The 25,675-nt window shown below is 44.1% G+C and overlaps 2 protein-coding genes across 5 annotated transcripts in view; both read left to right on the top strand.

The window, feature by feature from the left end:
• Positions 1-25,675, top strand: part of GRB10 (growth factor receptor bound protein 10) — a 100,449-nt gene that overhangs the window by 26,590 nt on the left and 48,184 nt on the right. For 3 of the 4 annotated variants that reach the window (XM_082194900.1, XM_082194903.1, XM_082194901.1), the window contains exons 2-3: positions 625-723; positions 20,813-20,909. In XM_082194900.1, the coding sequence (XP_082051026.1) occupies positions 673-723; positions 20,813-20,909 (148 nt within the window). In that variant the 5' untranslated portion in view covers positions 625-672. Of the gene's footprint in view, positions 1-624; positions 724-20,812; positions 20,910-25,675 lie in introns of those variants that run through there. The other variant, XM_082194902.1, reaches the window with a different exon arrangement.
• The window catches only part of COBL (cordon-bleu WH2 repeat protein), a 206,859-nt gene that overhangs the window by 147,740 nt on the left and 33,444 nt on the right, over positions 1-25,675 (top strand). The window lies entirely within an intron of this gene.

The following is a 25,675-nucleotide window of genomic DNA, read 5'->3' as shown; positions in this document are numbered from 1 at the left end:
TGCTGTATACTGCGCATAAGCCTGCGTTTACTGTGAACGATATCAGTGCAAAAGCTTTGCTGCCTATTGCTTCTAAGCGGATTACACTGTTGCACATGCAGATCATAGGAATTTGTAGGCAAAGAGCACCTCTACCTACAGTGGTAGGACTCAGTAGTTTAAAAATAAAATAAATTTCTACCTTTCGAATGTTTCATAGGTTTATAAGTAGTCGTTTGTCAGATCTCTTGTGGTAAGTCAGAAGACTCTCCAAGTGATTAGGCAGGGAAACTTTGTTGTAATTTTTTTTGGGGGGTGTTCTTTTGTATGCAGAATTTGTTGTGCTCTGTGTGACTTACAGAAGTATGTGGGTGTTTGGGCAAGTCAGGTATGCTAGTAAAATTTTATGTGGGCTAGCAGCTGTTATGGGCTTTATTCCAGTCCTTCTGTTATGCAATAAAATAACATTGAATGGTATGAACCTGACTGCTGGGCTCCCAATATTACTTCCATACTGTGATTGGCAGAAGGGCACAGGCTTTTCTCTTCCCCTCTCTGTCCCCCCATCTCCAAGTTGTTTGCCATATTAACAATTTGTCAACACCTCCAGCACAGTTTTCTCACCATCTTGTTTTTACACTGCAGGTGCCGCAAAGCAGTAGATGTAATTTTGAAGATATTCTGAAGGCACAAATGGCTTTAGCTGGCTGCCCAGACTCCTTTTTGCACCATCCTTACCGAATAGTAAGTTATAACTTAAATATATTTAAAATGCATGGAATCCAGCTGTAGTGGTGGAGTAAAGCCTGTTTACTGAGCTGAGTAACTCACTAGTTAGCCTTAATTACGTCAGTGGCCTGGATCAGATTTAAAGGGGATCCAGGCTTTCCTGCTATATCAGCGATTCATTGTGAGCCTTGGGCTCATGCGCTCATGCGCTCTTACTCTCAGCCTCATTTGCATGCCAGAGGAGATCGGAAGATTTCCCTTCCAATTTTAAGCAGACTGCAAACCACGATCCAAAACCAGCTGCCAAACTAGAGCTTAAACAAACCATACTTCTCTGCGTTTGGACCTTGACACGGAACTGCAATTTGTTTAAAATGGGGAGCGAGATCCCTCCAAACTCATCCTCCTGGCATTCAGAGGAGGAGAGATGGTAGCATTGGAACCCGAGGTGTGCACTGACTCATGTACAGATTGGGAAACCATAGTTTCGCACTGTGGTAGACCCACAACTTACGCAGGATTTATTTACGTGATTGCAGCTTTGCATGGGTGGTGGGCGAATAAAGAAATAGATGGAGAGCCGGGGGATGGGACAATCAGAAGGGGCTGTCCAAGATCTCAAGAGGGGCATGGCGGATGGCTCTTTCTGTGCCGGGTTTTCTTGACACTGAAAGTTTTTAAGCCCTCCATCTTTCTTACTGGGCTCTGGTAAGGTTACACAAGGCCTCTGGAAGGCTGTGGATTTACTATTCGTCAGCTAATATTTTTACTGGGCAAAGTGTATTGTGTTTCAGACCTGCACAAGTTTTGAGCTGTGCTTTGTGGCTCCGCTAGGCAGCAGAAGAATATCTTTGGTTTCCCCGGTCGGCCACCAAGCGTGGCAGCAGGACTGTGCCTGGCTTTATGGGCTAACTTTAGCTGCTTTTTGTGCCCTGATGGCTAACCTGTACTACTAGGCCAGTAAGTATTCAAAGACTGCTTTGGAAAATGAGTGGCTGGTCTTGGTGTTTTAAAACAAGCAGCCATTCCAGATCCGTTGTACATAGGATGATTCAGAAAGCGAGGGTGACTGAAGCCCTCAAAATTTACTTTGAAGGTCCTTCTCAAGGTGCTTTATCATGACATATTATGGTTTAGGCTATTTTCAGGGGAAATCGTCACAGCTCTATAAATAGTGAACCAATTTTGGGACACCCAGATCAGAGGCAAAGAGCAGTGCTACCAAAGGGGTATTCCTGCAACAACAATATGGGTTGGTGCCTCCTGCTAGTTGTATCAAAACCAACAAAGGACTACCGTGTAGGAGAGGCTACCTCAATCTTCACGGAAGCCATGAGGAGGCTGGCGCAAGACCGATGTTTCATGCTGGGGAGGAAGTTGAAAAAAGGTTATGGAGAAATGATAGTAATCTCAACCAGATACAAATGTTATGCTTCTGTTGGTGCTCTTGCTAACCACGAAAGCAACTGAGACATAGCCTGTAAAGCAGTGATGAGGAACTTGCAGGTCTGTTTAGGCCCAGCCTATGAGGCAGCTCCCTGCCAACCACACCTGATGTAATATGTGATTTGCAGTTTGTAGTAGCCAGGGACATGGCTGCAAAGGAACAAGCAGGGGCTTAAAAGTTGCCACTTGTTTCTGTGCAAGCAGGGCTTCCCATCAGTGCTGGTAAGCAGGGGCCAGGAACTCCCTAGTCCTGCTTTCTGTTTTGAAAGATGGATAAAATTCAAACCATTTCCTCAAAATGGACTTTGAGGAGTCCATTTTGTAACCATGTAAACAAAATGGAAGGTGCACTCCCAGCGCCTATCAGCTGATTGGCACTGAAAGCGCATCTTCAGACAAGGTTGCTCTAACCACTAGTCAGCTGATCAGTAGTTATAGCAGCTTCCTTTAGACGTGGGGCACGTATTAGGCATCCTTCAATTTGCAGCACTCGTGTCACCTTTCAGGGGTGAGATGAATGTTACTCAGATGCTGAGAGATTTGAGTGGCCCTATGTGTGGTATCTTAGGTACCAAAACGCTAATCATGCAAGGCTACGTGTGTTTACCAAAGACAAGAAGGATCTGCCCATCAAAAAGTGCTTTTGAGTTCTGTGTTGCACATGCTAATTAATCTCCAGGCTACAACTGGAACATATAAACACTCTTCTCTTGAACATACTTCCGCCTGGAAAGAGAAGTCTTTCTTACCAGTAATCTGGACAAGGTTGGTTGGTTGGTTGGCATCCGTCTGCCTTGGGAGACAATGGAAGAGGGCTCCCAACCCCCCTGTAAATCGTGCCACACTCTGAAGTGAAGTTCCATGGCAGAGTAATAAACAAACACAATCAGACTTAATGAGACCTCTGAACACTTCTGAATTTGCTGAATCTTCTGTTTTTCAGGATCACAATACAGTCGTATCTTGGATCCCGAATGCCCTGGAACTCAGACGTTTTGGTTCCTGAACGCTGCAAACCCGGAAATGATTGTTCCAGTCTGCAGACGTTCTTTGGGAACCTGAATGTCCCATGAGCTTCCTACAGCCAATCAGAAGCCGTGATTTGGTTTTCGAACATTTTAGAAGTTGAACAGACTTCTGGAATGGATTCTGTTCATCTTCCAAGGTACGACTGTACACTCATTCTATAGAATCATACACAGTCAGTGATCTTCAAAAATATGTACCTGTTCTGTACTTCCTGGACATGCTTGGTAGGAACTTGAGGCTCTGAGTTGGTTCATTGTTGATAGCTGATAGCAGCAGTTCTTGTGAGTCCTGGATGTCTCATGCACCTGTCTTGGTGAGATGCTTCAGGTCCCCGATTCAGCAAGCATGGGAAACAGAACAATGTGTCTTTTGTAGAGCACCCACATAGCCATGTCTTCCTTGCTGGTTCTTGCATGTCCACTCCTATTTCTTTAATTCTGACCTTGTCCCACATGAGCAGCATGGAGAAAATGGTTTTACTGGTGGGGTTCTACTGTATCCCTCTTATGTGATGTCAGAAACATCATCACATTCGCAATATGCCAGGAACAGTGTGCAAAGCAACAGTCTGTGTGCTCATTTGTGTAACAGTAAGTACAACTTGGGCACAATTGCTAATAATCAGGCAAGATGTTCTCTGTTCAGAAGTGTTGCTGCAGCAGTCCTACAGTATGATAAAGAAAGGTTGCAAGTGAGGAATGTTCTCTAGAATCTACACAGTAAAAGTAATCATTGTCATCGTCACGTGATTTGAATGCCACCTTTCCATAGTTCAAAGCATGCACAAGGCAGCTTGCAATATGAGATGATTTACATAATTGCAAACATAAGAAAAGTAGTTGTAAACGATAAATAAAGCACATCAAAAAAGTGCATGACCAAATCACACAATGTCCACATAATTCATAATAAGATTTAAAAACAGCAACAAAAAGAAGCTGTTCAACGGCCTCAGCTTTTGTAGCTGGAGTCAGTCCAGGCCCCGCCCTGCCAGGTCAGGTGAAAAAATACCTTTAGGGCAGGGAGCAGGTGTTCCAGGCAAGATGGTTGCTGCTCTCAGCTTTTGCTGGAGGTAGCTGGAGTCTCTTTGCTCACTCACATTGGAGGATAAATGGCTCAGGCATACCTGCTCAGAGGTAGTAATGAGGTGAGAGAAGATGTTCAGACCTTTCTAGCAATCATTTGGTATAATAGACATCACAAAGTGAGCAGTTGCTGCAGTTATTACGGCAAACCAATAAAACAAATGTCACTTTTGTCGGATTATTTTCTCGTTAGGACCAACGTTGCAAGAAATCCTGTCCTGTGTGCACTTACTTGTAAATAAGTCACATTAAACCTGCTGTCCTAACCATTTAAGGCTGCAGAAGCTATACTAATAGCAGGCACTGCTTCTAGGGACTGGCGGTGGATTCTTGCCACAATAGCTGCACATTGCACAGAGTGAGTCCCACTGGTTTGCATGAGGAATGCTCCCTGGGAAGTGTTTACAGGACTCCAGCCTGAATTCATTACTCTTGAAAAGTGCCACACAGGCCTTCGAACAAGGGCTCCCAGGTACTTTCAGAATCATGGGGAAATATTAATATCCCACTCCGCACTTAATACAATTCTACACCTTTTTTCTAGAATGTGGAATACTAAGCCGACGAGGACCTGGAGGGCAGGATCTGAAATGTCCATTTGGCAGCTGTGTGGCCTTGCCCTGGTCACCATCTCTTAGGCCAGGCATAGGCAACCTCGGCCCTCCAAATGTTTTGCGACTACAACTCCCATGATCCCAAGCTAACAGAACCAGTGGTCAGGGATGATGGGAATTGTAGTCTCAAAACATCTGGAGGGCTGAGGATGCCTATGCTTGCCTTAGGCTAACCTCTCTCATGGGCCTGTTGTGAGGAGAACACGGGGAAAATGAGAACCAGGAGTGCTACCTTGAGTTCTTTTGAGGAGAAAAGAGAGAGATAAATGCCATACTGATGGACGTACGATCTTTATTATTGTTTTTCTCCAGCCTGTCTGCCCTGATTTTGAATAGGGAGAGGGTTGGGGGGGGGGCAGATTTGAAGCCATGGGGTGGAGGGAAACCTAAAAATGAAGCAAAAAAATAACGTGCACAGTCAGACCCAGCACATGCAATGACTGGTGGAATGACTTGGAATCATTCCCTGCGCTATCCTACATTTTGTAATAGTATTTTAAATTTCCAAAGTGTGTTTGTACTCACAACAGCCACTCTGTAAAGTAGATCACAGTTGCAATTTTAGCAAAGCAATGAAAAGAGTAGCACTTGTGAGTTCAGGCAGAAGCGTATGTGGGAGACAACCAGAGGAAGTGTGGCTTTGAGATTTTTGAGAAAGTTTAATAATTTTTTTCTTGCAGTTCTTCTCAGGTGGTCTGCATCTTGCTTGCCCTAGGAAATTAGCAACCACTCCTCCTCCTCCTCTCAGTGGGACTTGGGCTCTGGTTCCTAACCAGTGCTTTTCTTCTAGAAAATCATATCCTTGAGTACAGTGGTGCCCCGCAAGACAAATGCCTCGCAAGACGGAAAACTCGCTAGACGAAAGAGTTTTTCGTTTTGGAGGTGCTTTGCAAAACGAATTTCATATGGGCTTGCTTCGCAATACGAAAATGTCTTGCGAGTTCCTGCTGGTCCCCCCCCCTTTTCCTAAGCCGCTAAGCCGCTTATCAGCTGATCCGATCAGCAGATAAGCCTCTAATAGCGCTAAGCCGCTTATCAGCTGATCCGATCAGCAGATAAGCCGCTAAAAGCCTCTAATAGCGCTAATCCTTCAATGGGCTTGCTTCGCAAGACGAAAAAAACCACTAGACGAAGAGAATCACAGAACGGATTCTTTTCGTGTTGCGAGGCACCACTGTACTCCCAGAAAAACAACAACACTGTCCCTAACATAGATTTCCCTTCTGAGATTGGTGGATCTTTTTTCTTCCTCTGCACATTTTGTTTGTGGAGCTTGTTTTGTCATACACAACTTGTACGAGTTTTGATTGTCTTGCATTTAGGTGAAGGATTTAGGGCCAAACCTGGCCTAAAATGAGAAATATGCTCCTGCGGGGTTAGGAGCACCTTTGTGTGGCGCAAGAGATTATTTAACCTTTTCCTGCCTCCATTGTCCGAGACAGATTCTCCTCCCCACTCCCCATGCTTAAAGGAACAAAGCATTGGGGGGGGGGGCAGGATTTCAGCCCGAGATTGCAGGAGAACCAAAGGGGCTAAAGCCTGCTTTGCTGCACTCCTGATCTGGCTCAGAAGCACACTGGCTAGCTATTCGTTTTTAAAAAGCCCGAAAACTCAGCTATACAAGGGAAAAACTATGTGACAAGTATTGCATTTAGTTTGGCCCTCCAGTTAGGAGCTAGAAGTTGTGTTTAGGAGGTTGATCCTAGTTCTAAGTTCCTTGCTAAGTTCTGTGTGCTGTTTATGTACCTCCTCATAAAAGCTGTGCTTGCTGATCCAGGAACTTTCCTTTAATCCATTTGCTGTTCAAACTCATTCCCTTGGAAACTATCTCTAATCTTGTGGGGATTAAACAAAAAACAACTCCTCTTTGCCGTGTTCAGGAGGTCTTTCCAAAACTCTGTCTCTTTGGTTTAGAAAATAATGCAGCAGTGAGAGTTGGCAGCCCTTCGCTCGTGTTCCTGGAAGTTCAGATCGGAGTTCCAGAATTTCTCAGAAAACAGGGATGACTTACGGCGTGTGCATTCCTATTCTTATGCAATTGGGAGTCGCAGCAGTAATCGAGCACAGTCACTTGAACTCTTTATTCAATTAAGGAGGAAATGAACGTTATAACATAGTGATTTAATCAGTGACTCTTATTCCAGTATAGGGATTCATCATGAAGTGACTAAAAGAAGCTTGAGGGGAAGTTCAGAGTTCAGTTCCTCTGCTCCTCCCTCCCTCTCCATCCCACCCCTCCGCTCACGTAAGCACCAGAAGTAAAGGCATTAAATTATCTCTTGTTTCCTGCAAGCTGGAACAAACATATTCAGTCTTTCCAGACCTAGGACCCCCTTTTAACCTATGCCTGTGTTGGGGACCCAGTGCTGCTGTTGTGACGCACCTTGGATGAGGCCACAGCTCACCAGCTGAAGACCAGGGAGCTAGAAGATACGCCTTGATGTGAATAACACATAATTTTGTGGAAGAAGGAGGCGAAGTTACAAAGTGAAAGAGAGAGACTTCTAATTCAAATACAGTCTCTGTGTAGACATGAACCCAGAATACCAGTTGCCATATTTCAAAAAGTGACAAAGGGGTGTGGGTGGGTGGGTGTTTTTTGGGGGGAGGAGGTGCTGAACTTTTTTTTTTTTTTTGCAAAATCTCAAAAAATGAAGTTTTTGAGCTTTTATTTGCATTAGCCATAGCAATAAAATAAAATGTACCGAAGATAGAGGTAAATAACTCAACTATGCAAAATACATTCTGGAGGTTTACATCAATCATCAAATAATAAATCTTATTCTAAGTGCCCCTGCTAAAATCTTTGCAGTCACCTGATTATCTTCTTCTGCTAGAAGAAGGACACAGTGGCATTGTTGAGCAACCCGGCACAGACAGTAATAGAGGGGCAATAACCTCACGCCTTAAATCTTTATAAAGAGAGCAAGCCAGAAGCACATGAGCTCCTGATTCAGTACTGCCATCTCCACATGGACATAACCGTTTTCCCAGCGGAATTTTTTGAAATCGACCCTCAAGTACAGCTGAAGGCAGTATATTTAATCTCGCGTGAGTGAAAGCATGTCTGTATTTTGGAATTCTTAAACTTTGCAAATAGGGTGCCAACATATCAAAATGACAAGGCAAAAAATAATCATACCATGGACAAAATTTCCATATTGTGTCCAAATTATTCTGTTGCTCGGTATCATATAGGCGCTGTCAAATTAAATTAAGTTTTTGAGCTATTTTAAAGGAAATTTGCCAAAATACAGACTTCCGATGTGGGTTGTCATACAACCTGGACACCTCGGAAATTTCCGCCTGGACACTGTATCCAACTGCCATATTCCAGCTACATTTAGGAAATTCCAGATGTGTGGCAGCCCTATGCAAGACCTGCCGTTGGGAACCTTTCCTGATAGGAGATTTCCTCCAGCCCTCAGTCGTTTTAGTGGTTCTGTTTTTCACCTTTTTGGCTCTCCAGTATCCTTTTTGAGGTGTGGCAACCAGAATGGGATGGGAACATCCATCCCATGGTCCTAATTTGGTGTGGTGTAGTCTCCGTGTGGCCCATGAGGCAGTTCCCCTGAAACCCACTTGCCCGCATACCGAATGCCATATGGGGAGGTGCGGCTGCCGCCAGGGCACCCTCAAGAACCTGGGGTCAGCTGTGCTGCTGAGTTCTCCATGGGGAGAACAAGTGGAGTTCAACTCAGCTGATAGCAGTGTTGATGGATGGTTTCTGGACCTGGCAGAGCTGCTAGGGGGCATGGGATGCCCAACCATGTTGGTCCCCCCCCAATTTTTTTATTGGTTTTCCAAAATTTTAAACATACAGTGGTACCTCGCAAGACGAATGCCTCGCAAGACAAAAAACTCGCTAGACGAAAGGTTTTTTCGTTTTCGATTTGCATCGCAAGACGAATTCCCCTATGGGCTTGCTTCGCAAGACGAAAACTTTTCGCGACTTTGTTAAACCGTTAAAACCGTGCTTCGCAAGACGAAAAATTCGCTAGACGGCAAAACTCGCGGAACGAATTAATTTCGTCTTGCGAGGCACCACTGTACATACATACATACATACATACATACATACATCTTAACTGTACTTGATCCAATCTTAGTAACATTGTTAAGTGACTTCCTCAAATCCCCCTGGCTGCATTTCAGTGTATATCATTGTAACAGTTTCCCAAAACCCATTTTCTCATAAAATCGACTTAATCACTTAACCTCTTGCTTTGTTTTCATTTTGACTTTAAACATATTATTCTCTAAAAGCACACAATTAAATATTAAGCCTATCTGGAATTTGCAAGCTTTTCCAATTAAACTATCTTAGCATATTTAACTAAATAATCTTCGAATTTCATCCATTCCTCCTGGTACTCCTCCTCCTTCTGGTCGCGGACTCCAACCATGGTTTTTTGGGTTTTCTCTGCCAACCTTTTCCCTTGCAAAGATAACTATGGACACAAAAGTCCATTACAGATGACCTATGTAGTCAGTATGTTGGACGGCAGCCACAATCCTATTGGTTCTCTATCTGTTTTTATTCATTGAGTTTGTATGGCCCATGAATCTTAAGTTACTGTGGGGGGGCGAGTCAGGGAGGCTCCCTGGCCCTGGCTTCCTTCTACCTTGAAGCTTTGCTGCTGCAACTGAGCTACATTGTCAGCTAGGGTTCTCTTGGTGTCCCTTTAAGGCAGAAATCTTACAGATCAGTGTGCACACCTAAAGTGACAATTTGGCTTCGTGATTTGTACTAAACTCCCACACGGTTTTGGGACGCGGGTGGCGCTGTGGGTAAAACCTCAGCGCCTAGGGCTTGCCGATTGCATGGTCGGCGATTCGAATCCCCGCGGCGGGGTGAGCTCCCGTCTTTCGGTCCCAGCTCCTGCCCACCTAGCAGTTCGAAAGCACCCCTAAGTGCAAGTAGATAAATAGGTACCGCTTTATAGTGGGAAGGTAAACGGCATTTCCGTGTGCTGCGCTGGTGCTGGCTTGCCAGAGCAGCTTCGTCACACTGGCCACGTGACCCGGAAGTGTCTCCGGACAGCGCTGGCCCCCGGCCTCTTAAGTGAGATGGGCGCACAACCCTAGAGTCGGACACGACTGGCCTGTATGGGCAGGGGTACCTTTACCTTTACCACACGGTTTGGACACAGAAATGTGTGTGCTTGCATGTTAATATTATTATTAAAAATTGTTATTATTCATAATATATGTAACACATGTTTAATTAAAAAACAACCAATTACTGTATTTTTGCTCTATAAGACTCACTTTTTCCCTCCTAAAAAGTAAGGGGAAATGTTTGTGCGTCTTATGGAATGAATGCAGGCTGCGCAGCTATCCCAGAAGCCAGAACAGCAAGAGGGATTGCTGCTTTCACTGCGCAGCAATCCCTCTTGCTGTTCTGGCTTCTGAGATTCAGAATATTTTTTTTCTTGTTTTCCTCCTCCAAAAACTAGGTGCGTCTTGTGGTCTGGTGTGTCTTATAGAGCGAAAAATACAGTATATGCGTATATGCTTTTAAAACAACAGCAGCAAATTTATAAAATCAATTCAAATCCAGTACAGATACCAACCGGGAATCGGAGCTTGCTGAAAGAAGAATGTGTTTATTGGGTGCTGAAAAGAAAACGGAGAAGGCAGCTTTCTGATATATAAAGGGAAGGAGCTATATTGGGGGGGGGCATGTTTGACACTTGTAGGTCCCAAGCTGCACAGATATAAACACCTTGCACTTTGCTTGGTAGCTAACTGCCAAGCAGTGCATCTCCCCCCCCCCATGGCATTATATGGTGGTGGTATTCCACCCCCGTGAGCAGTTGAGCCACCACATTTTGCACCAGCTGCAGCCTGCGGGGCAGCCCCACATAGAGCACATTGCAGTAACTAGCCTGGAGGTTGCCCGTACATGGGTGACAGTGCTCAGGCTATCGTGTTCCAGAAACGGCCATCACTGCCTTGCCAACTGAAGCTGGTAAAAGGCTCTCAGAGCCAAGGAGGTCGCCTGGGCCTCTAGCAAGAGACATGGATCCAAGGGCACCCCCAGACTGCACAGGGAGTACAGCTCCATCCAAAGCAGGCAGTTGACCAATTATCCTGACTCAAGAACCGCCCGCCCACGATGCCTGTGTCGTGCCAGGATTCAGAGTCCGTTTAGTGGCACTTGTCCATCCTACCGCTGAGTCCAGGCAGCAGTCCAGGGCTTGCTCGGCCGCTCCTGATTCAGATGCGACTGAGAAATAGAGCTGGGTATTGCACCAACGACAGATGGATCAACTTTTATATGTAAACCGTCATGCTCCGTGTTTGTCCCATGGATATCTGCTTCTGTTCCTCGAGTTTTGTGCAGTCCAGTCCAGTGGTACCTTGGGTTACAGACGCTTCAGGTTACAGACTCCACTAACCCAGAAATAGTACCTCGGGTTAAGAACTTTGCTTCAGGATGAGAACAGAAATTGTGCAGCGGTGGCACGGCGACAGCGGGAGGCCCCATTAGCTAAAGTGGTGCTTCAGGATAAGAACAGTTTCAGGTTAAGAACAGACCTCCAGAACAAATTAAGTTCTTAACCCGAGGTACCACTGTAACAGCAGTCCCAACAGTCTCCAGCTTTTGTTTCAGATCACTTGGAAGTGTTTTGTCCACTTTGTAAATTGCTGGCCTACTGAAATTCGAACGGGTAGAGAACAAGCTGACCCTGTTCCTGCCACGAGGGCCCCACTTTCCCAAATGGTTTACCCTGGGAATATTTTCATGGAGGGTCATTTGGGTACCGCAAGCTTACTTAACGTACTTGATACATCCCTCATTAGATATTGTTATTGGTGATACAGTGGTGCCTCGCAAGACGAAATTAATTCGTTCCGCGAGTTTTTTCGTCTTGCGGTTTTTTCGTCTTGCGAAGCACGGTGTCAGGAAAGTTTTGGAAAAGCTTCAAAAATCACCAAAAACCTCAAAAAAGGCTACCACACCGCGTTCTATGAGTTGCTCCTCGAAGTCAAGTCGCAACTGTATTAACGGTGTTAAGAAAAAGGAAACAAACTTGCAAAAAACGCAAGACATTTTCGTCTTGCGAAGCAAGCCCATAGGGAAATTTGTCTTGCGAAGCAGCTCAAAAACCACAAAACCCTTTCGTCTAGCGAGTTTTTCGTCTTGCGAGGCATTCGTCTTGCGGGGCACCACTGTATATATATTAAGTAAATATATACCGGTAAGTGGTAGTGATATCTCACAATTTTCCTCATTTTTCTTCTTGAGGCACTGAATTTGATAGCTGCAACAGTACAGCATTGCTCCATGTATAGATAACGTCAAATGGCATAACAAATGCTTTAACTAGCCTTTGTCAGGAAAGTTGGGGAGGGCTGAAATCGATTAGCTTTCCCTCGTTTCGTGTGCGCAGGGGCACGTTAGTAACAGCACACAAGGAAACGTCTCTCCCCAAAACCACACTGGTAATTGCGGGAGCCTCGTGAACTCGGAGGGAAGTTAAGGCAGCAGTTTCAGTGTGTTCACGAAGTATTAAAAGAGCCATTGTAGTTGCTTCTGCAGAAGTGCTGGAATGTATTTCTTTCCAGAGCATTGCAGTAATTTCTTTTTGTTTCAAGTGTGTCAATAGCCCAAACTGAGAGGGGAGGGAACAAAAGAACAAAATGAGCTGTTGCAGAGGAGTAGAAAATGAAGTACTCCCTGCGAATTTTGGAGGCAACTGGCAGTGTGAAGGGCTCGCCTGCCAAGAGGAGAATAGTGCCAGTTCATGATAACTGCTGTTCCTTGTTGGTGCGTGCTCTCTTAGTCTTTCCCCTCTATATATGTAGCTTGCATTTAATTTGGTTCTTATTTTAGATGGATAGCTTTGATTAGTTTTGGATTCAGAAGACAACAGAAAATTACTGTAAAAGTACTTATTCAGTGTGTGCAATGTCTGCTTAGAACTTTTATCCACATTTATTTGCTTTCCTTCAATGAGCTTTTTCTTTGAATTTGAAAAATAGCCCTTTCCTGAAGATTAGCTCTTTGTGGCAGTGCAAGTCATAAAGACTGTTGGGAGGGCTGTTCAGATTTGCCTGTACTTTGCTTCTCTCCCTCCCTCTCTCACATTCTCCCCTTCTTTTTGCCTAATTATGGGGCCAGGTAGTCTTTTGCTTCTGCACTGGACTTTTTCCTAGCCAGCATGGCTTTTGCCAGTCCACAGAAGCTGCAGACTTTGCAGTTTGGAGCAAACAAGGGTTTGCAGGCACTGGTGTAGAAGTAATGCACAGTCTCACGGTCAACTGAAAAATGAAACCATGTGTGCAAAGAATTTGCACTCAAAAGCTGAAGGGAGGACTTAGGTCTACAAGCCTCTTCCTCTCTATAACCATGGTTTAGAGATCAGGCAGTATTGTTGTAGAATCATAAGAGCTGGAGGCTGCATCTATCCCAGTCCCCTTGCAATACAGGAGATACATGGCTACACCATTCTTGATAAGTGACCTTCCAATCGTTGCTTTAAAGTTCCTCAGGAAAGACAGCCCACCTCCCCAAGAACACTGTTCCACTGCCTAGATGTTTGCAGGGTCAATAACCTCTTCCTAATGTCAACTGGGACAGGTTGGGGTTGTGCAGAGTTGTTAAGGCAGCAGAGAGCATTGTTGGCTGGCCACTCTCCACCTTAGAGCAGATTTATGCCACAAGGTGCCATAGGAAGGCACTGGACATAGTAAAAGATCCATTGCATCCTGGTCACTGTCTCTTCGAGCTCCTGCCGTCGGGACGGAGATACAGGACGATGAAGACAAGAACGAGCCGTCTTAAGAACAGCTTCTTCCCCAGAGCGATCTCGGCCCTGAATGGGAAGCATGGACTTTGAAAGTCATCTAATCTTCCTTGCTGTTTTATACTGTATTGTTTTAATTAGTGTTTTTATAGTTGTTTTGGTTTTGTGTGGAGTGCCCTACCTGGGTGGATGGAGCAGCCAAGTAATTTCGTTGTCCCCGAGAGGGGGCAATGACAATAAAGATATTATTATTATTATTATTATTATTATTATTATTATTATTATTATTATTATTATTTAGGGACACGGGTGGCGCTGTGGTCTAAACCACTAAGCCTTGGGCTTGCCGATCAGAAGGTCAGCAGTTCGAGTCCCCACAACGGGGTGAACTCCTGCCCACCTAGCAGTTCGAAAGCACGTCAGAGTGCAAGTAGATAAACAGGTACCGCTCTGGCAGGAAGGTAAATGACATTTCCGTGTGCTGCTCTGGTTTCAGTGTTCCATTGCGCCAGAAGTGGCTTAGTCATGCTGGCCACATGACCCGGAAAAACTGTCGGCGGACAAACGCTGGCTCCCTTGGCCTGTAAAGCGAGATGAGCGCCACAACCCCAGAGTTGTCTGCAACTGGACTTAACTGTCAGAGGTCCTTTACCTTTTAATGTTTAGTTTAAACCCCTTTTCTTGTAAGTTGAACCTGTTGGTTAGGGTCCTGTCCTCTGGAGCAGCATAAACAACCACTCCATCAATGTGACAGCGCTTCAGGTATTTGAGTACAGTACTGCTATCATATTAAGTATAATAATTATATTATTTATGTGGCGCCCATCTGACAGGGTTAGCCTTGCCACTCAGGGAAACTCCCAACAAAATATTGACAACACAATCTCACCACTTAATTGTATTTTCCCCCAGACTAAACGTAACTAAAGCCTTCAGCCTTTCTTCATAAGGCCTTTTTGTTGCTTTTCCTCTGGACACATTCTAGTTGGTCAATATCCTTCCTAAACGGTGGTGCTCAGAGCTGGACACAGTATTCCAAGTGAGCTCTGTCTGAAGAAGCACAGAGTGATATCACGATCTGGACCACTGTACTTCGCTTGATGCAGCCTACCGTAGTTTTTGCCTTTTCAGCTGCTGCATCGAGCTGCTAACATGTTTCGCTTGTGCTTTAGTAGATCCCCTAGGCTTTTTCACATGTGTGGTTGTGTCGGGCCAGATGTAAGTGACCCTCTTATTTCTTGATGCAGTGGAGCTACCATTTCCCAGTTCTTCCTCCTGCTCTGAACAAAGCTTCAGAATACCTTTTTGTTATTTTTAACATCTCTTCTAAGCCTAAGCTCATTCTGACCTTCAGCTGGTTTCCTGACACTCTCCCTACAAGCTTTGGCTACTGATTGGTACTGCCTTTCCTTCCTATTCTATCCTTGCAAGATTTTTGGGAAAAGATGCACGAGTTCTGATCTTAACCCTGGGTTCAGGCTGAAGTGAAGCAAGAACAAAACGCTTTAAGAACAGACACAAAGGCTGGGAGAATTGAGAAGCAGAGGGAAGGCTTTGATGGCTGGAGGTTTTGGAGACCTAAATGGTGGCTTCGAGGCAGGCAGCAGAAATTGTGTTGTTGATGTTTTTGTAGACTGTGTTTGGGTTTTTTGGTCCACAAGTCATATAGGACAACTGTAGGTGAATTTTACTATAAAACGGTCTAATGGCAGATTCCATCTTTTTAAGAAAACCTTTTGAAAGCTTGTTGATGAATGGAAACAATAGCTTTGTGTAATTTCGAGGGCATATACTGAAGGGTGAATTTCATGTTCAGCTTTGAGTTTATTCTCAAGCTAATATACATCTCTCATGCAGTTGAAATTTCAATTTTTTTCCTATTACAACATTTTAATTAAAATTAATATCTCCTCTTCTTCAGTACCATCTCTGTCATTCGGCATTAGTTAGAAATGCAGCTGTTCTATTCCCTAAACAAGGCAAATAAGAAGTTACCTTTTTGGAATTCCAGTACCTTATTCCTTCTTTAAATAAATATTTGGTGTGGGTTTTGAGTAGAGTGACTGTAGACTTTTAGCAATGCATTCCATGTTCTTGATAGACCATTTTCCTTTCCCAAACGGAGTAATTGCTTCTGTATAAGTAAAGCAGTACAGTGGTACCTCGGGTTACAGACGCTTCAGGTTACAGACTCCACTAACCCAGAAATAGTGCTTCAGGTTAAGAACTTTGCTTCAGGATGAAGCGGCGCAACAGCAACAGGAGGCCCCATTAGCTAAAGTGGTGCCTCAGGTTAAGAACAGTTTCAGGTTAAGAACGGACCTTCAGAACGAATTAAGTTCTTAACCCGAGGTACCACTGTACTTTAAAACCAGACATACACAATTGTGGAGAAAACACAGTGACAACTGTTGCTGTTTGCCACCTCATCAAAATGATTCAAAACCACTTTCTGCATCTCATTTACAAATTGAGTCAAATTGGGCAATTGGAATTGATATTAGTCAAATAAAAGAAAACTCAAGCTGTACTCCCACCCCCCTCGATGACTAGCCCTAGGAAGCACATATGTTTTTGACCACAGCACATGCCTTCATTTTTAAAAAATCTAAACCAGAGGTGAGGTGCCATTTTTTGGTTTAAGCTGGTGGCTGCATCCCTTCAGGGGAAAGTCGTCAGGAGCGTGGGCTCATCAGGACCATGCTTTGCAAAGGTGCTCTGCAGAGCATAGCTGTCAACTTACAGATTTGAAAATAAGGGACCAGCAGCCAAAATAAGGGACCTGCAGCCTCACCTGTTCCAGGCACTCCAGTCTTCCTGTCCCCCTGCAGTCTGGTCAAACTCATGCTGGTAGCTTCGAGAACACTGTCCAACCAACTTTGTAACCAGAGGTTCAACTGAATAGAATCTGAATCATATGCACCACAAGGCCTATGCAGCCTCAACTTAAGATGGCTCCCCGGCCTGGCTTTGCACTGCAAAGTTTGCAGCAGCACGTGTAACAAAATGGCATCCAGCATTCAAAAAACCCCTCAGCTTGCATTAACTAGCCACACACAAGGGATGCAAGCTCCACCCCCCAGTCGTTCTTAGACTTCTTATTGGGAGAACAACACAGCCAAGCAACACAGTTGGAGCCTCCCTCCTCCCTGGCCAGCAGGGAGGGAGGGAGAGGAGCTGCTTCCTTTGAAATTTAAGGGAAATTTAAGGGACATCCATCAATAAGGGACAGCAGTGGGACATGGCGCTGGAATAAGGGACTGTCCCTTCAAATAAGGGACACTTGACAGCTATGCTGCAGAGTAGCGCAACAAACCCTCACCTTAAAGCTGAAATATCTGGAAGCCGCTACTGGTCACTTGGTCTAAAACAGGGGTCAGCAAACTTTTTCAGCAGGGGGCCAGTCCACTGTCCCTCAGACCTTGTGAGGGGCCGGACTATCTATATCTATATCTATATCTATATCTATATCTATATCTATATCTATATCTATATCTATATCTATCTATCTATTGGGGGGGATGAATTAATTCCTATGCCCCTCGAATTCCTATGCATTTTAAATAAAAGGACACATTCTACTCGTGTAAAAATACGCTGGTTCCCTGACCGTCCGCCGGCTGGATTGAGAAGGCGATTGGGCTGGATCTGGCCCCCGGGCCTTAGTTTGCCTACCCATGGTCTAAAACTTCCTGTTTCCCTTGTGTCAGTTATTTTCTTGAAGGTGTCTTGTATAATTGGATCAAATGGGCGATGTGAATTTATTTTATAGTGGGTAATGTTTTAAAAGTAGGGTCTGAAATAGTGTTTAACTCACTGCAGGAGTGAAGTCAAATGCCGGCATCCCTTGAGTTTTGACTAAAAATCTTTATTGCTAGAAGGAAGACAGTATTCATTTCCCCAAGTATAAATATATGGCGAGATATTGCAAGCCCGGTCTCTCTGCGCACAGAATATTTGCAGCCTTGGCAGGGATTGGGCACGACACAGAACACTTTCTAATCTTCTGACCTTGCTCCTGTGTCCACCTAGATTGCTGTTGCAGTTGGCAACCTGCTGTTATTTGTCTTTAAACACCTTGTATAAATAGACGGTGAAATGATACGTAGGTGAATGTGTGAGCACAGTACAAAACCTCCTCAGGCAAAATAAACTGCATTTTCTGAGGACAAAATTAAGGCGCATTTCAGTGTACAACTGAAATCTGGATTTAGGGGGTGAGCCTCTGGGATAATGAGTGTCCTGCTTCTCTGTGGAGGTTTAGTGTTGCCTGTGACCAACCCAGACTCAAATGAAACTGAGCACACTTCAAAACTTGCATGGAGCAGCTCACTGTGGTATTTTATTTTGTTTTCTTAGCGCCCCAGGTTTAATTTTAACCTAGGTTGTGAAAGGTCACATGCAACGCCCAATGGTTGTGGGTAAAGGTAAAGGTAAAGGTACCCCTGCCCGTACGGGCCAGTCTTGACAGACTGTGGGGTTTGTGTGCCCATCTCACATCTATTGGCCGGGGGCCAGCGCTGTCCGGGGACACTTCTGGGTCACGTGGCCAGCGTGACATCGCTGCTCTGGCGAGCCAGAGCCGCACACGGAACGCCGTTTACCTTCCCGCTGGTAAGCGGTACCTATTTATCTACTTTCCCCCGGGGGTGCTTTCGAACTGCTAGGTTGGCAGGCGCTGGGACCGAGCAGCGGGAGCGCACCCCGCCGCGGGGATTCGAACCGCCGACCTTTCGATCGGCAAGCCCTAGGCGCTGAGGCTTTAGCCCACAGCGCCACCCGCGTCCCTATGGTCGATTTGGTTTACAAACTCTGCAAAACCAGAAATAATGTCCTGGTTTGAGAACTTTACATCGGTATAAGAACGGAATCTGAACGGTGGAAGGGCACCAGCGGTGGGAGGTCTCATCAAAGAAAGCACACCTCGGTTTAAGAACGGTTTTGATTTAAGAATGGACTTCTGGAACGGATTAAGTTCGTAAACCGAGGTACCACTGTAGTTAAATTATATTTTATTATTCCATTAGAATATGTTATAGGGCAAGTCAAAAAGTACAATTGGCATGTTAAGGTTTAATATAAGTAAATTCAGTAATAGGCTATCTTATTCTTCTAATAGCTCTAACACTTAATAACTGTTTTGGTGACTGAAACAGCTTGATAAACAAAACTATATGCATACATATAAAAGATAAGCCATTAACATTAAATATATTATATGATAATATATTTCAGTATGTCAATCTCTGGTAAATGGCACCTTGTACCATTGAATGGCACTTCAAAAACCAGTTACTGGAACTAAATAAAAATATAGAAACGTCAACTGTTTAAATCAAGGCCACCTCACATGCTGTTACACATAATTGTATAGGCCTAGGTACTTTAAGTATATAAAGCATTAAAGATACTTTCTGTAAAAATATCACGCTGTATGGCCACGGGTATAGAATTGCTAAGAATAAGGTCACACCAAAATAGAAAAAAAGACTATTACGTATACAATGGTACCTTGGTTTGCAAACAGTCTGGTTTGCATATGTTTTGGATTACAAACACATCAAACCCGGAAGTTCGTGTCCCAGTTTGCAAACTTTTTTTGGTTTATAACCCCCTTTTTTGGATTACGAACGAAATTTTTTTGGGAGGCCCCATTGGCAAAAGTGCACCTTGGATTACAACCTGTTTTGGTTTACAAACGGACCACTGGAACAGATTATGGTTGTAAACCAAGGCACCACTGTAGTTGAAATACATATGAATTCAAATGTTCATCAAATTAAATGAATAGAATCATAGAATCATAGAATCATAGAATCATAGAGTTGGAAGAGACCACAAGGGCCATCGAGTCCAACCCCCTGCCAAGCAGGAAACACCATCAGAGCACTCCTGACATATGGTTGTCAAGCCTCTGCTTAAAGACCTCCAAAGTAGGAGACTCCACCACACTCCTTGGCAGCAAATTCCACTGTCGAACAGCTCTTACTGTCAGGAAGTTCTTCCTAATGTTTAGGTGGAATCTTCTTTCTTGTAGTTTGGATCCATTACTACAAGAAAGAAGATTCCACCTAAACATTAGGAAGAACTTAAACTGAAACGCTTCTTTGATGTGTCTAGAATACAGCCCCCGTTTCTAGCACCGGTGAGAAGTGTATACAATAATGCATGTTGTGGAGAAAGTGCATACAGATAAGTTTTTTCCTCTTTCGTAATAATAATAAATAATAATAATAATAATTTATTAATAGCATTTAAAAAAAATGTTTTTTGTAGCTCACATTTCAGAACTGCCAATGGTGAATGACACAATGCCCAGTAATGTAACTGGATTTTTTAAAAATCATCATTATTCATTACTTACACTGGTAATATCACAGCTTGACTTATTATTTACTAGATTTTTTAAATGTGGGTTGTAAAACTGGTTCTTTCATTGGAATTTACAGTTTGTGGAGAATATTCTCTGGAGAATTTTCTAGCTGAGAATATTCTTGAGAATATTCTCATTCTTGAGAATATTCTCATTCTTGAGAATATTCTTACCTCACATCACTAGTTGTGGATCAGGAAAACTTACAAAGATGAAGGGAATAGCGCAGGAGGGCACACACATTTGGGTTCCACTTCAGGCAGCAAGATGTTTGGGGAAAGTACTGCACATCATGCCTAAAGCCATTTCATTTCTGGAGTTCCTCTGTCCCCTTTGATTGCCTCATATCTTCCAGGATATGGCCCTGGCATTCCAGACAGATTCCAGGGACTGTTAGTTGTTAGGAAAGATCCCTTTAGCTTATGGTCCACAGTGTAGGCCTGATGACAGCAGTTGATCTGCACAGATTTGCAGGGTGTGTGAACTGTAACTGAAATTCTGCCAAGGCTTGCTCTTGCTTTTCTGTTAATTTATGAATAAAACAAGTAGAAAACAAGCTTGTTCCCTCTTCTGTGCGATAGCCCTTGAGATATTTGAAGATGGCTTTCATATCTCCTCTCATTCTCCTTTTTTCCAGGCTAAACATTCCCAGCTCCTTCAACCGTTCCTCATCAGGCTTGGTTTCCAGACCCTGCTTGCTGCTTTATTTTCCATAAGAGACCAGTTCTCTTTATATTCTGAGAGGCAGGGGTTGTTCATGTCATTTCTGAACGAGATCTCCTGCTTTTTTCCTTTTGCTAGGACAGTGTAGATCAGACATCAGCACATACTCGACGTGATCTAGTGGAACCCGGATTCCAAGAACAGTCAAGCCGCCTCTCATTAAATCATCAAGGAGGTAAGAGGAACAGAGTTTAGCTGGCTGTGTTTCTCCATACGGGGGAGGGGGAAAAATCAAATTCAACAATAGCACAATATTTTCAATGGGAGAAACTGCAAATCTGCAAAGTAGCAAACGCTTCTCCAGGTTGGCTACTAAGCAGGGAGAAGAGAGTGGGAATCTTCATGCAGTTGGTGCCTGATACTAAGCATGAACTCATGTTCAAAGAAGATTCCTTCAGCCCTACTCTGTGCAATGTGGCGAAGGTTGGGAAGTGAGATGTGTGTTTGGGGTCAGCGGGCGTGTTATGATATGTGGGCTTGCACATACATACATTATCTGCCCCCACCCACCCTTCAAGAATTCACATGTTGGGGCACAATCAATCAAAATGTTTATTCGGCTTTACGCCCATCATAAAGCACAACACACAAAACAAATCAAATAAAACAGCGGTCTCGTACAAGCCGCAAGTAATATAACACAATTCACAGCTCACAAGGACAAATATTGGCAATTCAAAAGAAAAAATTAAGATTAAAATGAAAAATTTAGACACTCCGCTAAAATCAATACCTGATGTCATTATCGAAAATTCTTATAACTATTAATAATCAGCTAACATGCCATTCCGTCTCTTGTACGAGAGAACGGCTGTTAGGAATTTAGCAACCTGTAGGGTAATATAAGGATCCACATCTTGAAGAGCCCAGGCAAGCTCTAGGTCTACTGGTTTGTCAGCCATAGGCTGGATTATGGAGTTTAGTATACTAGCACGAACTGAACTGTACATAGGGCACATGTTGGGGAAATGCTTCTGTCTCCTAACCTTGGCTAATGGGAGAAGCGTCACAGCCCATTTTGCATGTAGCACCACGATAAACCCTGGCTAAGTGAAAATGCCTGTGGGTATTCACAGGGGAAACTGTGGCTCCTCTGCTCCTTTGCTGTCCATGCAGCTGCAATGCTACTGAGAACTAAGCTCTGGTTTGGCTTAGCATGACATGCAAACTCAGGCTAATGGTTTTTCTCCCCCAGACCGCAAGCAGTAAGCCAAGAATGAATTTTGACTACAGCCTGTGCTTTATCGGAACATTTCTCCACAAGCTGATTGTTGAAATTCATGTTCTCCTGGATCTTTTGTGTTGTGGTACAAGAACAGGATGGGATGCGGGTATAAACCACTGTGGTGTAAACCACTGAGCCTTGGGCTTGCCGATCGGAAGGTCAGCGGTTCAAATCCCCGCGATGGGGCGAGCTCCCGTTGCTCGGTCCCGGCTCCTGCCAATCTAGCAGTACGAAAGCACACCAAAAAATAAATAGGTACCGCTCCGGCGGGAAGGTAAATGGCATTTCCGTGTGCTACTCTGGTTTTGCCAGAAGCGGCTTAGTCATGCTGGCCACATGACCCAGGAAAACTGTCTGTGGACAAACGTCGGCTCCCTTGGCCAGTAAAGCGAGATGACCACCACAACCCCAGAGTCGTTCGTGACTGGACTTAACTGTCAGGGGTCCTTTACCCCCCTTTTTTTTAAATACAAAAACAGGAGTGTCTATCAATAGTTGTCTCCCTCACAGTAGCTGCCTTTTAGGGAAGAAAATTGCTGATCTGTGAGAAATTCAGAATGTTTGGGACTAATTCAGTGTGATTTTAGGATAATCTGTTACAAGTGGTTTTGGGAAGTGGAGCTTAATTTTGAGACGGTTCATGTGAAGTTTCATATCAATGAGGAGAGAGATGATGCCTTCCTTATTAGCTTCCGGCACTGAGTCCTGGTTAACATGTCTGCATCACACAGAAGTTCGTTCAGTACCTGTTGTAAGCATTTATTTCCAAAGTAGCAGCAGGCTGTCGTGCCTTAAGGTCTCCTAAACTACTCTTTGCCCCACGTTTCCAGCAAGGAGAGTTCACCCTCGTGGCAATATGTGTGCTGCTATGTGCAACTTCCTGAACAAAGGCAAAAAACCAACAAAAACAAAAAACCTGGAAGGGGGAATTCCTTGCTCCTCCTATCAGAGAAGAGCGCCTCGTCTTCCTGCTGTGAGCAGTGGCAGCTCCAGACTTGCCTGATAGCAGGGTGTGGCAATGGCTGGATCACGCGGCCCGGTTGCCTGTAGGTGCTCTGGGAATTGGCAGCCATTGCAGATGGCTCCTGAGGCTTCCCTTTCTGGTTTGGACGCAAGAACTGAGACAAAAGGGTTTTCTGAACAGCACAACAATTGCAGCGCGGCTCAGGTGCCTCAATGGTGCCATGTGTTAGCATTTTAAAAGGTATTTTACATGCCACCTTGCACTGTTCCTGCAAATGCTGTTAATGGAAAGACTAAAGTGAAAGGCAACTCTCTCCCAAAGCTGCAGTATTAGGATCTCAGTTAGGATGTATACTGCAGATCCAGAAAGGCGGGGCCGGCCTGCCCATGGGTGACCACCTCAGGAAGCAGGGTCCACAGCTACCCTCACCCCTTCTTCCCTGGTGGGGAGGGGAGGGGTGGCATGGCATTTTGGGGTCCACCTCAGGTGCCCAAATGTCTTGAACCAGTCCTGCATAAAGGGCAAAGATGAGCAGAATCAAAGAAGCTCTTGGAATCAAGAAGGCTTCGTTTAGAAAATGAGAACAAGGGATGCTAAAAAAAGAATTTTGAGGAGCAAATAAAGGAGGATAAGGAGATTACAGAGAAGCTGAAGGAATTGTTTGTATCTCCTTTCACAGAGGAAGATACAGTGATACCTCAGGTTACATACGCTTCAGGTTACAGACTCCACTAACCCAGAAATCTTACCCCGGGTTAAGAACTTTGCTTCAGAATGAGAACAGAAATCGTGCTCCGGCGGCGCAGCAGCAGTAGGAGGCCCCATTAGCTAAAGTGGTGCTTCAGGTTAAGAACAGTTTCAGGTTAAGAACGGATCTCCAGAACAAATTAAGTATTTAACCCAAGGTACCACTGTATAGCGTATTTCTATGTGCTTGAACTTTCACAGGAAGGGACTCTGGGAAACTGAGGCAAATAGTAGGGACAATAGATAAAGTTCTGGGCCATGTTGACAAAATAAAAACTGGCATGTCACCCGATCCAGATGGCATCCACCCAAGAGTTCTCAAAGGACTCAAGTGTGAAATTGCTGATCTTCGAACAAAAATATCTTAAGACCAGCCTCTCTAATTCAGGATTGCCAAGTGCCCAATGTAACTCCAATTTTTGTTTTTTGTTTTTTAAAAAAGATCTGGGGAGAGTCCTGAAACTTAAAGGCTTGATAGCTTAGTGTCTGTTCTGGGTAAACTAGTGGAAGGCATTGTTAGTAGAATTGCTAACAGGGATGAGAAACTCCCATCTCCTAGCAGGGCAACTGAAGGGCCATTGGCTCCCTATCCCTCATGCCAAAGGGCAGAACCGGCTCAGTAACCTATTAGAGTTCTTTGAGAGGGCCAACAAGCCTGTTAGAGGTGATCCAGTTGACACTGTGCCTTTAGACATTTAAAAAGTTGTCGACAATGCACCTCACCACCAAAGAGCCCAGAATAAGCTTGGGAATCCTGGAGTAAGAGGAGAGGGCCCTCTTGTGGATCAGTAACTGGCCGAGAAACAGGAAGCAGAGAGCGGGAATCAATGGATGATTCTTCTCGTGGAGGGATGTACAAAGTGGAGTTCCCAAAGACTGGTATTAGTGCTATTAAACAAAATCATGGGTAAAGTAGTGCAAAAAACCCAACTAATTTCATAAGTGGCATTTGTATCTAATAGGAACCCCCCACGTTTCTTTTCCTACATATTTTGTTTCTTAAATGCTGTGGGGGCACCTCGCATGGCCATGTCCCACACTCCAAAGAAGCATTGATGTGAATGCAGTTCAATGCCAGATCACATTTTCCTAAAGGTATGGCTGTATCGTGAATTAGAAGACCGAGCTGTTCTTACTCTGCCCAGCCAGACGCTCAGCCTCGGATTCGCTTAAGCCTGGTTTCCAACTCTGGGAAGCCTTAGTCCTTTGTATTCCTTTTAAATTTCCAGTTCTAAACACAGGCTTGGTGAACAAACCTGAAAGAATAAAAAAATTCCTTCCCGTAGCACCTTAAAGACCAACTAAGTTAGTTCTTGGTATGAGCTTTCGTGTGCATGCACACTTCTTCAGATACACACGCGAAAGCTCATACCAAGAACTAACTTAGTTGGTCTTTAAGGTGCTACGGGAAGGAATTTTTTAATTTTGACTATGGCAGACCAACACGGCTACCTATCTGTAACTGAAACTTGAAAGAGTGTTTCAAGTACTAGCATATTATGAAATGTTTCAGTAATTTTTACTGGCATTCTAATTTAGTTGCTCTTATTTTCCTCAGTCATATCAGCTAGTTTGGCTTAAAAGGTGCGAACAATCACTTATTTATTTATTTATTTATTTATTTATTTATGGAGTCCTGGATTACAAATACTTGGTTCCTGAGAGTAAGTGCAAGTATTGTCTCTGCACTTTTCAAAGGAAGCACTGCCACCTGCTGGTTACCTGCTTAACATCCACCAGCTACCTTTTACTTGGTGCTGCTCTCCATCTCTGACAACTCTGCTTAATCCTGGTTGTAAAGATTCTAAGCAGAGCGCTACAAAAAACACACACGACCCCATATTTATTTTTAAAAAGTATTTATAAACCGCTAAACCGCAAAACATATCAAAGCAGTTTGCAACAGTAGAAAGATAAAAGCCAAAACAAATTAAAAGCATTAAAAACGAATTAAAAGCAAAAATGTTAAAAGCAAGCACCAGTAAACCATTGTGGGAGGTTTACT

Source organism: Podarcis vaucheri (assembly GCF_965113315.1).
Source record: "Podarcis vaucheri genome assembly, chromosome: 13".
Lineage (NCBI taxonomy): Eukaryota > Metazoa > Chordata > Lepidosauria > Squamata > Lacertidae > Podarcis > Podarcis vaucheri.
This window is presented reverse-complemented; position numbering and strand designations above follow the sequence as displayed.